Here is a 12443-nt window from a genome sequence, read left to right on the forward strand (position 1 = left end):
GTTTGTGAGCTCTCCTGGTCACAAACTTCTGGATGAAGGCACTGTACCGCTTGCACCACTGTATCATGTTGAGGAAGCTTAGCCTTTGTTTGAATGCCACTTTAAACTGCTTGGTAGAATTTCACCTAATCAATTTTTTTATTTTTCTGTTCTTGTGGACCAATATGAAACAATGTTTTTTGTGTGTCTACATCAATTTCCAATTTATCAATATGGACCGAGTTCTTGCTGTCATGTACATCAATAGTTTGTAACGTGTGTCCATGTTTTTCCCCTGCAACATCATACTTGATGAATATCAACAAAATCGACTTCAAGAGGGCGGACATCTCAGAATACAGGAGTTGAATGAGTGGTTACTGCTTCTGGAATTGTTTGAGAAATTGTTATAACAGTGGCCCTAAACTCACCATCTTTGTGCCTTGCATTCCTTTCCAGAGAGCAGCTGACACATTCTTACATACCTTGAATTATTTTTCAGCTGAGCATACATATGATTTTCTCTACTTTTGTGGGGCAGATATTTCAAGAAGTACTTGCACAGTGATTCCCAGTGTTTCAAGAAGTACTTGCACAGTGATTCCCAGTGTTTTGTGTGGCAGATATCTCAAGAAGTACTTGCACAGTGATTCCCCGTGTTTTTTTGTTTTAAAATACGTTCAAGAGCTGGTATTAGTGTCAGCCAATTACATTGTACATGGTGGACAAACATTTATTCAGCCAGTCCCCAGTCTTCAAGTGACAAAACAAAGTCCTCTCGTTGGCTGATGTGGGACTTAAACCACTGAAAGACATCAATGACCAGCTGTTTTGCATCATCTCCATATGCATCAAGGCCTTTTCTAAATGCATTGTGCATGGCAGAAATGGAGTGAGTCCTAGTAATCCCAATGATTTCTTATGGTTATCAACATTTCTCCAGAGGGTTTTATTAACATTTGGCGCATTACTGCTCAAAGCTACAAGCTTCTCAATTGGCAATTCATATTCTCTTTCACCCAATGATCAAGGCATTGCTGACCATTTTGCCTTTAGCATGTCCAAACATGAGGCTTTTCAGGAACATTTTACTTACTTCTCCCTTCTGCTCATTCCAAAATCTAACAAGAACAACATATCTAGGAAAACAAACCATTAATGCATACCTACAGCAAACCCAAATATATCCTAAACACCATGAAAACAAGTATACACATCAAGATGACACTAAATTAACAAAGCAAAACAATTATTTTGCCTATTAAAGAATTTTAAGACTCATCACTGGGGGAAAAAACTAGGAGAACTAGGAGCTTTTTGTAAAAACTAGGAACAAGTAGGAGACTTAAAAAAACTAGGAAACACCAGGAAAACTAGGAACGCTGGAAAGACTGTGAATGGATGTCGCTATTTTGTATGTCAAGTGATTATATCCTCTGAATAAAATAACCCTTCTCAAGCTTTGTTAAGCACTGGTATTAATATAACAAACCATCACTGAAGAAGTAAATCCGTTGATTTGATATCCCCTGCAAAAAAAAAGTTTTTGGATGTGTAAAAATCCCTTGATATACGGTAAAATCATAAAAAGTAATTAAGTGTAGGTTAATTGGTTTTATGAACTACAATCCTCCTCATTAATATTTATACACCCACGACATTTCATGTTGAAATATTGTAGCGTATTTGAGACATAGCCTTGAAAAGTAACATCAGACAAAACAACATAGGGCAATAACTCTTAATTAAAAAAGTGCATGGTTATGGCTCTTGTGAAAGGCACTTCTTCCTATTGAGTTTCACACCCTTGAACGTCATGAAGTTTCATATTGAAATATTATCATTTCATTTAAATATTATCATATCTGAGAAAAGCCCTGAAATATTCCATCATAAAAAAACAACAAAGGGCAATTACTCTTATCTAAAAAAGTGAATTGCTATTGTTCTTTAGAATGGCACTTCTCCTAATTAATATCACTTCACCCACGAAGTTTCATGTTGATATGTTATATAGTTTCTGAGATATAGCCCTAAAAAACTGTGTGATGGACGGATTGACAGATGGCGGATGGACAATGCCCATTCTATATCCCTCTGCCTTTGGCTGGGGATACATTGTAATAAGAAGAAAAAGATTTCACATATTTTAAGCCACACATATGTGTAGCTACACCATTGAAAAATAGAACATGAATTAACAGATCTACAAAGTGTCTGTGATCAGCTTGCAAAACAACATCCACATAATTGGAATAAGACTGCTACTTTTGCTACTACTACTTATTACATGACGTACTACAACATTTTCTGATATAGTTACAAGTTGTTTACGACACTTGCTTATGTTTATGTGGTGACATGCATTTCCTGTATAATAGTGCCATTAAACATACATGCATGTTATGTTTCGCTGAAAAACAACTAGTTCTCGCATTGCATGTACATGTATCGCTGACATGTTGCTACTATTCCGATAAACGTCAAAAAAGTCTTAGTGTCTAACATTTATTTCATTCCATTCCAAATGAGCAGAAATAATAATGCATTCACATAGAGCATATCAGTACATACATGTAGCAGTATGAATTGTGCTAGATGGGTTACCGTAAAATATTAACCAAAACACAAATCACATCTAAATGCTTTAATGTTCATGTATTCATATACTTTTTGTAATTTTAAGAAGTTTAGAAACAAAGAACTACGCATGTTTTTAATTTTGGTAACCATGAACACATTTATGCTGAATTAAAATCCTGAAGAAATTATTAATAAATCATTCATTATAACAAAACTAAGTGGTCTGTAGATAACAGACCTATGCATATTCCATCCAGTATGCATGACAATGCTTGGAATGATGTTTCTGCAATGTCTGTATGTCACTTTCTTAGAGTCAGCTGTAAACACTTTGTACTGCCCTTGTCCACACTGTGATTTTGGTGTAGTCTGAACAATGACGTAGCCCTATCAGACATTCTAAAAAAAGGAACATTTTTATTAATAGAAAACACAAGCAGTTTGTTTATACCTACATTTCACCTTCATGGTAAATATTTATTTCAATGTTGACCGTTTACAATTGTATTTATGCACATTTATTTGGATTCTCTTATAATAACAGTAGTTAATTGTGTTAAACATTGGATGTCATAACACATGTCCTGCAGACAAAATATGTTAGTAATGTAAATGGAAGCTGGGTATGTTCAGACAAATAAAAAAACTTATCATTTGCAGACAAATAAATATGTTCTATTACCCAAGAGAGCCATCTTGTCCAGCCCATGAAGGATTCCCTCATCCACACCCAACATATTGATCAGCCAGTCTAACACCTTGCAAATAAACAATGGTAAGAATAGGGCTTTGAAATAATCCACGTAATACATGAGTCCCCTTATGGATGGGTGAAATCTCTATCAACAAAAAATGTTCACATTGCCCTTCATCTGTACTTTTTTTTTCATTTGTCTCTTAACAGGACTGACCTTTGACCTCTAGTAATAAAAATGGTTGGGTTTTATGTTGACTTTCCCCTTTATAAGTACATGTATACCAAAACTTTTTTTTTTGTTTAGAAATCTCTTGAATTAAGCAAACAGAATGATGGAGGGACACACAAATGGACAAAGGGTAAACCTAAAGTAGACAAAAAGAAGTGAGCCATTATGACCCACAGTGCTCACCTAAGTACAAGCAATAGGGTCCAGCTCTTACAGTTGACATTGCGTACAATTGTTTCACATCAGATAGATGCTTCTCTATTGTTGCTGAGATTTGAGATGGGGTTGATGGTCTTACCAATATTAGACTTGAACTGTGACATTTTTGTCAAACAAAATTGTACATATATGGTCAAGATTTGACAAAACATATTTACTATCTTCCACGTTTGTATTTTATTAGTCTAAACAATGCATAAATACTTAGTTGCTTGTCTAATCTAAGGTAGGCTGTACTGTTTGGAAGTCTTAAACATATGCTATGCAATTTTGGTTGTTATTGGAAAAATATCAAACTTGGGTATTTCAGAGTTCAAATTGCAGGTCCTAATTATCTATCTATATCTATCAAATTCAACTATTTTCATGAAAGCGATAATAAACATGGCTTTGCAATAATATATTTCACTTAATAATTTTACCAGTAGAGACTACGTTTGTTAAATCGCAAATGACAAAAACAAGAAGTAAGTGCAGTGTGTATGAAACCATTGTTTTTGTGTTTTTTAGGAACTATAACCATGCTCCAAATGATACTTTATGCAATCCCAAGCTAGGGCGGCATTATTAAGCTTCGTAATGCGAAAACTTCATGATCATAACTACTCCATCCCAAGAAAGTTACTGAATGGAAACTGTTGTTGTTTTTCTTAGTAAGAGTGACATTGATTTTCACCCAACTAGACTAATATGCAATCCCAAGTTTGGACTGCACGCAAGATTACTATATCCGACGTTTCAACGGTTTGTCAATTACATTATTTACAGGATACCACCTTTTTTGACACTTCACAATAGGTTCTGGTGTAACACAAACTATGCAAATACGGTCAAGTTTGCATATACAGTTAAGACTAACTTTTTTGCATCTGTCTTAAAATGTGTTGAAATCAGTAAGACTGAAGACAGAGGTGTACACTTTACCAATAATCTCAGAGAGCACTATGTGATTGGTAAGGTTAGCTAATAATACAACTCGTTATGTGCTTATGGGCATTATTGCATTGATACAAACTATAAAACTCTCTGTAATTATTGCTGACCACAAATCATTCACATGTATAAAAGACCAGTTTGCCCATAAAAAGCATCAAATGTATACCGCAAGTCTGGCATTGCGTCTGCAGATAAGACCCGTACCTTTGACAATATCTGCACCCAGGGTTCCCTCTGTAGCAGCCCAACACAGTCAGCTAGAGCCTCCAATGGAGCAAGTGTAACCCCTGGAGCCACGTGACCTTGACCCTTGGCCACTGTGACCTCTGAGAGGTCAGATGTCTGCAGTAGGCATGGGCTGAGGCCCAGTTTGGCAGCCGCTGACTTATCTGTCCAGAGGCTGACTGCTCCTGCCATGAGACTTATAGCAAACTTCACCACCTGAAAAACATTTACATTAAGAAAAGCATTTTTATGAAATAAATATTAAAAGGTACTGTCAAAAAGCTTTAATTGTCATTAAATCATTAAATAATCAGTTACTAAAAAATACATTCAATGGGTATACTGCATGTTATTTATATTACTTTTTTTTCATTCAATTCAAATCTCATTAAAGACTCCTGATTCACTTTAGTTTCCAAAAAATAAATCATTAGAACCACTCATAAAATGATTTTAATAAATGATCCGTTAAAAAAAAAATCCATACTATAATTATGTTATTTTATGGCAACAAAAACCAAACACGGTTTTTAAATTTCTGTATAAAACATGTTAATTTGCACCATTCCATTTTAGAAAACACATGTTTGTGAGTATCGAAATATACAAGTGAGTGAGCATCCAAATACGTCTTCACCTTTGACTTGTTTGAGTGGTTGATGGTATACGTTCCAGTAGCGAGATTGTAACAGTGGCCCATCAGTTCAAGAAGCCAATTGCAACGCTCCAGGGGGCGGGACTTTGCCTTCTCTTGCAGAGACATCATGTAGAAGCAGTGCAGAAGTAAATGTAGGCAGTGGTCTCTCTCACTAAAACAGAAGGTAAGGTATAAATGATGTAAAATACAGTGCATCAGCAAAAACAACAATTTCTTTTATTTAAATAAATTCCTACCTTTCTTGTATACCCCTGGTTAAATAAAAAGCCGCCCGAGTTGATGTTGGTATATTTTCCCATTTTTCTTATGTGTCACAAAAAAGTGATTATGAGTCTAAATGTGTTTGTATTTATGTCAGATGTGCAAAACATTTGGTCAAAATCAGTCAAGAAATGCCCAAATGCAGTACAAAGATAGGGCTTTTCAATTTTTGTGCATGCACAGATATAATCTAAATTTAAACACGCGCAGGTCACATGTAAAAACCACGTGACCATTGCATAATTGTTTACAACGCCATTTGCATGAATGATGAATAATCGTGTCATTACCCGTTTACAATGGGACGACAAGCAAACAGACAAGACATAGCAGAGTAATGTTTTTTGCAGGGTGATTTTTTGTCAATATCTATGCATATTTCTCGACAAATTTCGATAAACTTTCATCAAGCTTGATATAAACTCCTTTAGTTTTCAATCCACAAATCGGCCTTATTGAATTCGCTTTTATCTTTTTTATGCAATTATGCATTCTGACTTTTTACAAACATGACATTCAATACACAATGATCCTCGTTTATCCATTAAGACTAAAACATGTTTTATAATCACTTTTCTATGGCTATCCGTAGACATAATTCGTTGTGTTATTCAGTAGTTCTTCTTTGTTTTGAAATGCGCGCAAGTAGAAATCATGTGAAATTGGCGCTCACGTGACCCAAAGCGTACATACGTCACAGGTAAGGCAATAGAAAATAAATTCCTAGATTCTCATCCCCGCCCGTCCATCGAAAAATTGTCCCGCCTGAACGTTTTTTTGTTTTGAAAAAAAAATCCGTAAAAAAATCGAGCCGCAAAATACTAAGGACGAAACGGCTGAATGAGTACGAAAAATGCGAAGTGTGAACCGGCAACTCAATGTCTCCGAGACGATTATTGATTTTTAACAGCGCACGAGCGTCGTCTGAAATTTAAGTGATCGAGCGAAAACAACAACAAAATGTTTTTTATTTTGAGGTGTAGAAACGGCGTTACAACCATAAAAGATTAGTACGGGGTGTCAAAATGTGCAGAAACTTTAACTCTCGCGGACCTGTACGATGAGTTCATGTGTGGTTCATATGATCAAGCCCCATCGTTGAAAGTTTACAACCCGAAAATCATCTGTGCCCTAGTCGGTTGAAATAAATTAGAATTGACCCGTGTCACCCGATGTTACAGTTAGTCAAGCTGTCGGCTGTCTAGGAAATTTTATTTACTTTAGTATTGGACTTCCCATAAATCTCCATGCATACCATGTTTTAATCAATAATATCTAGTCTTACTGAAAAATTAATGTTAAGGGTTCTGTTACAGATTTGTATTTTCTTTAATACTTTGTGTAGTCAATGTTTTATTGAATGTCAGAATATGTTTAACATGATATTAAAAGGGTAATAGTCAAATTTTGATAATGTATTTCTTTTATTCTATACAATTTTACATAAATACATACATATAGGCATTATGCATATAAACTAACAAATTCGTGAACATTTCATTACGTAATATATAGGTCCAACATATAAAATAAAAAATAAAAAGAAAAAAATAAAACCCTCCCACCCGCCCCAATTTTCCCCAAAATTTGGATGAGAATCTAGTTATTTATTTTCTATGGCCTAATAATAGTCTTGAGGATCCCGTTATGTACATGATTAGGTTTCGTATTTTTGATGCTTTTGGTATTTTTTGGCACAATTTTTGCGAAAATCAGTACGGAAGAGTTAAGCTTTAGAATGTATCTGACGAATACTGATCAATTCTGGTCAGTTGAGATAACCGAATTGTTGTGAGAAATTAAAACTCGGTCGGATTTAAGTGCATTCATATACATTGTAATAAAAGCCAATTGGAATATACATGATTGTGAAATCCTGAAAAACAAAATAATTACAGAGGTTCTCTCAGCAAACAGATTTACCAGAGTGATTAACCTGTACAGCTGCACAGGTTAATCAGGTACAACACTTTACACTCATGCATTAAGCCTGGTTTTAACATAGATTGGTGTCAAGATAATACAGCTGAGCAACAGTACACATAGACGTTTTTTACCCTCTGTGTATGCCTGCAAACACTGTGAAATAATGTCTAACAAAGTCAATAGGTGTCACAAACGTAAACTTCTAAGAATAACAAGCAATGATTTTCAAGGCTATGAATAATCAAATTTTGAAACATCCCTCGTTCACTATGCACCTTTTTTGAAGCATTCATATGCAACACTTCAATACTAAACATCCTATAGACAGTTGATGCAAACTACTATATGCTCTCCATTTGGTGCGTAACATAATATAAAAACAAGGGCTGTTTGTAAAACATGCATGCCCCCCTTATGGGCTGTCAGTTGTAGTGGCAGCCATTGTGTGAATACGGTTTTTGTCACTGTGACTTTGACCTTTGACCTAGTGACCTGAAAATCAATAGGGGTCATCTGCCAGTGATGAATAATGTACCTATGAAGTTTCATGATCCTCGGCCTAATTATTCTTGAGTTATCATCAGGAAACCATTTTACTGTTTTGAGTCACTGTGACCTTGACCTTTGACCTAGTGACCTAAAAACCAATAGGGGTCATCTGCCAGTCATGATCAATGTACCTATGAAGTTTCATGATCCTAGGCATGAGCATTCTTGAGTTATCATCCGGAAACCATTTTACTATTTCAAGTCACTGTGACCTTGACCTTTGACCTAGTGACCTGAAAATCAATAGGGGTCATCTGCCAGTCATGATCAATGTACCTATGAAGTTTCATGATCCTAGCCGTAAGCATTCTTGAGTTATCATCCGGAAACCATTTTACTATTTGGAGTCACTGTGACCTTGACCTTTGACCTAGTGACCTGAAAAACAATAGGTGTCATCTGCCAGTCATGATCAATCTACTTATGAAGTTTCATGATCCTAGGCCTAAGCATTCTTGAGTTATCATCCGCAAACCATTTTACTGTTTCGAGTCACTGTGACCTTCACCTTTGACCTAGTGACCTGAAAATCAATAGGGGTCATCTGCCAGTCATGATCAATGTACCTATGAAGTTTCATGATCCTAGGCATATGCATTCTTGAGTCATCATCCGGAAACCATTTTACTGTTTCGAGTCACTGTGACCTCAACCTTTGACCTAGTGACCTGAAAATCAATAGGGGTCATCTGCCAGTCATGATCAATCTACCTATGAAGTTTCATGATCCTAGCTGTAAGCATTCTTGAGTTATCATCCGGAAACCATCTGGTGGATGGACGGACTGACCGACCGATGGACTGACATGAGCAAAACAATATAGCCCTTCTTCTTCAAAGGGGGGCATAAACATAACATGTTAAACAAAGGCCCAAATAGGGAAACAACATCTATATACAAATATAACAAATTTGAGTAACTTACCAATCCAAGTTGAAGGCAGCATCAATGCAGCTGTTGAGGAGAGCGATAGGTTGACAGCCGTGTGAGACAAGGTAACATCGCACCTGAGTCCCCCGTAGTAACGAGTCTGCACACTGACAGTCCCCGCTGGTAAGTTGATGAAGGATTTTGTCTGGCACATGGCTCATACACTCAGCTAGACTGTTCTGTACACTAGGCTGGAATTGAATATGTTATGTGGCTTGTTACAAACATGGTCATTCCTTGAAAAATCAAACAGTGATTATCGTTTTTAATAATGATATTTTTCATAAAATGCATGAGAAAAAAGAAGCAATATCAAGTCTTTAAGTAAACTAATATTAGAGATATGCAGGTTTTCAAAACCATGTCTTCAGTAAAACAAGAGCACCGCCTTGCGGGTGCAGACCGCTCATCTATTTTCTTTTTAAAGGTGAAGGGACTCTCAATTTCAATCACAAAGGAGAAAGGGGTGGAGTGAAGAGGGGTGTATAGTGTGGGAGTGTGGACATTTATTACATTATCTTCCAAAAATGAAAAAAAAAAAAAAAAAAAAATCGGGGGTGGAGGGGGGGGGGGAGGGGATTCTTGGGCGCGATGGTTGGACGGTAGTTCAAAAATAAAATAATAAAAATTAATATTTGTGTTTTTAACCGTTTCAAAAAAAAAATTGGGGGGGGGGGGTGGGGGTATAGTGTGAGGGTGTGGTGGTCATTTGTGAGATGATCTTAAAAAAAAAAAAATAGGGGGGGGGGGATTCGGGTCTATTGTGGTATGTCAGGTAAGAGTAGTTTTGTCAATCAATCAAATCTAATCATAAATAAAGAAGTTATGGCAATTTTAGCAAAATTTAATAATTTTACCTTTCGAGTCAAGGTCATTCAAAGGTCAAGGTAAAATTCAACTTGCCAGGTACAGTAACCTCGTGATAGCATGAAAGTATTTGAAGTTTGAAAGCAATAGCCTTGATACTTTAGAAGTAAAGTGGATCGAAACACAAAATTTAACCATATATTCAAAGTTACTAAGTCAAAAAAGGGCGATAATTCCGTAAAAATGACAGCCATAGTTTTGCAATTTGTCCTTTTACTGTACCCTTATGATAGTTTGCGAGTGTTCCAAGTATGAAAGCAATATCTATGATACTTTCGGGGTAAAGTGGACCAAAACACAAAACTTAACCAAATTTTTTAAGTATAAAGGGCCCATAATTCCATCCAGATGCCAGTCAGAGTTACATAACTTTGCCTGCACAGTCCCCTTATGATAGTTAATAAGTGTTGCATGTATGAAAGCAAAAGCTTTGATACTTAAGGAATAAAATGGACCTAAACACAAAACTTACCCAAAATTTTCAATTTTCTAAGTATAAAAAGGACACATAATTCTGTCAAAATGCCAGTCAGAGATACATAACTTTGCCTGCACAGTCCCCTTATGATAGTTAGTAAGTGTTGCAAGTATGAAAGCAATAGCTTTGATACTTAAGGAATAAAATGGACCTAAACACAAAACTTACCCAAAATTTTCAATTTTCTAAGTATAAAAAGGGCACATAATTCTGTCAAATTGCACGCCAGAATTATCTTACTTTGCCTGCCCAGTCCCCTCATGATAGTAAGTTAGTGTACCAAGTTTGAATGCAATAGCATTGATACTTTCTGAGAAAAGTGGACCTAAACGCAAAACTTAACCGGACGCCGACGCCGACGCCAAGGTGATGACAATAGCTCATAATTAAAAAAAAAATAAAAAAGATGAGCTAAAAATTGATAACAAAAAATTTATGAATAAAATTGTATTAAAGCTTTTGTTTGATGGATAGTAAATGTTTCATCCACACAATATAAAAATAAAACTGTTCACATCTTTTTCCATCTTCAGTGTCTTGAATGCTTCACAGACGCTACGGTAGAGCATGGCGGCAACCGACTCAGGGGGGTCTGGTACACAGAGGGCAGCGTTCAGTCCCTTTAAGGCTGCCTTGCAGAGTGACTTCCCTTGCTCCAAACCTACTAAAGCGTTAAACAGATTTATAAATTTCAACAAGGAGTTCAGTCCCTTGAGGGCTGCCTGGCATAATGGCGTCCCTTGTTCTATATCTACTGAAGAGTTGGAACAGATTTAGAAATTTAACCAGGAGTTCAGTCCCTTGAGGGCTGCCTGGCAGTGTGACTCTCCTTGATCCATACATACTGGAGACTTGGAACAGATTAAAAAATTTCAACCACATGTTCAGTATATTGAGGGCTGCCTTGCAAAGTGACTTTCCCTGCTCAATACCTATTAGAGAGTTGAACAGATTTAGAAATTTCAACAAGGATTTCAGTCCCTTGAGGGCTGCCAGGCAGAGTGACTTTTCTTGATCCATACCTACTGGAGAGTTTAACAGAGTTAGAACATTCAAACATGAGTGACAAACCCCTGTTACCATATTACATTATTTTATAAATAAATTAGTGTGTGCAATAACAAGTATAATGCTTAAGTCAATCATAACAAAAGTGCCAACTTTAAACAAAATAGGCCGTTTTAAAGTCTGGATTACATAGGTCTGTGTTCATAAGATTTTCAGCACAATCCTCAAATTACACTTACGATTTTGTTCAAACCTATTTATTTAAGCTTGATTTGCATAGAAACAGCTCATTGAAACCCTCTCGAGTCTCTTTCCTAAGTTGAATCAATCACTGATGTCTTTCTTGAGTGATATTATAAACACTACAACAATGATCATTGAAATTTTGACCTTCAGGTCGCTAGACAGACACCATATCTACTAAGCCATGGCAACTTGTTGAAATTCAAGATTAAAGGAAGACATTGTCACTATATATTAAACTTGAGAATAATGGTCAACAGTCCATAACGGTCAATGTTCTGTATATTACACTCTGAAAGTCATTCTTGAACTGAGAACACCGTTCAAAAGTTGCGAAAATTATAAACACATATTGTTGTCTCTTTCTTTTGATGTCATAGGGTCTATTGTACCTTAATTTTACAGGTAAACACTCTGATTGCAGTAAATGCAAGAACTTGCATGAACAGGAAATACTGGATGGACAGTAGGCTAGAACAAGGCTATTGTCAAGCAATATGGTCCCCTACCGGCTCCACCATTGTCAGAAATTCCACCATTTTCAGTATATTTATTTATTGGTTGCCATAGCAACCACAGTTTTTGACGAAGAAACAAAAAAGTTATAACGTGCATAATGTCCATATTGCCATCTATCCATTTTTCCAGTTTCATG

At 36.1% G+C, this 12443-nt stretch overlaps 1 protein-coding gene across 14 annotated transcripts in view; it reads right to left on the bottom strand.

Annotated features, from left to right (window-relative positions):
• Window positions 1-2473: 2473 nt before the first annotated feature.
• Window positions 2474-12443, bottom strand: part of LOC127879225 (focadhesin-like) — a 444547-nt gene continuing 434577 nt past the window's right edge. For 4 of the 14 annotated variants that reach the window (XM_052425939.1, XM_052425938.1, XM_052425937.1 and 1 more), the window contains exons 36-41: window positions 11053-11201; window positions 9187-9383; window positions 5506-5677; window positions 4848-5084; window positions 3245-3320; window positions 2474-2961 (exon numbers count right to left, since the gene is read on the bottom strand). In XM_052425939.1, the coding sequence (XP_052281899.1) occupies window positions 2879-2961; window positions 3245-3320; window positions 4848-5084; window positions 5506-5677; window positions 9187-9383; window positions 11053-11201 (914 nt within the window). In that variant the 3' untranslated portion in view covers window positions 2474-2878. The remainder of the gene's footprint in view (window positions 2962-3244; window positions 3321-4847; window positions 5085-5505; window positions 5678-9186; window positions 9384-11052; window positions 11202-12443) is intronic. The other 10 variants (XM_052425945.1, XM_052425946.1, XM_052425940.1 and 7 more) reach the window with 6 other exon arrangements.

The sequence above is a fragment of the Dreissena polymorpha genome, chromosome 4, assembly GCF_020536995.1.
Source record: "Dreissena polymorpha isolate Duluth1 chromosome 4, UMN_Dpol_1.0, whole genome shotgun sequence".
NCBI classification, from domain to species: Eukaryota; Metazoa; Mollusca; class Bivalvia; order Myida; family Dreissenidae; genus Dreissena; species Dreissena polymorpha.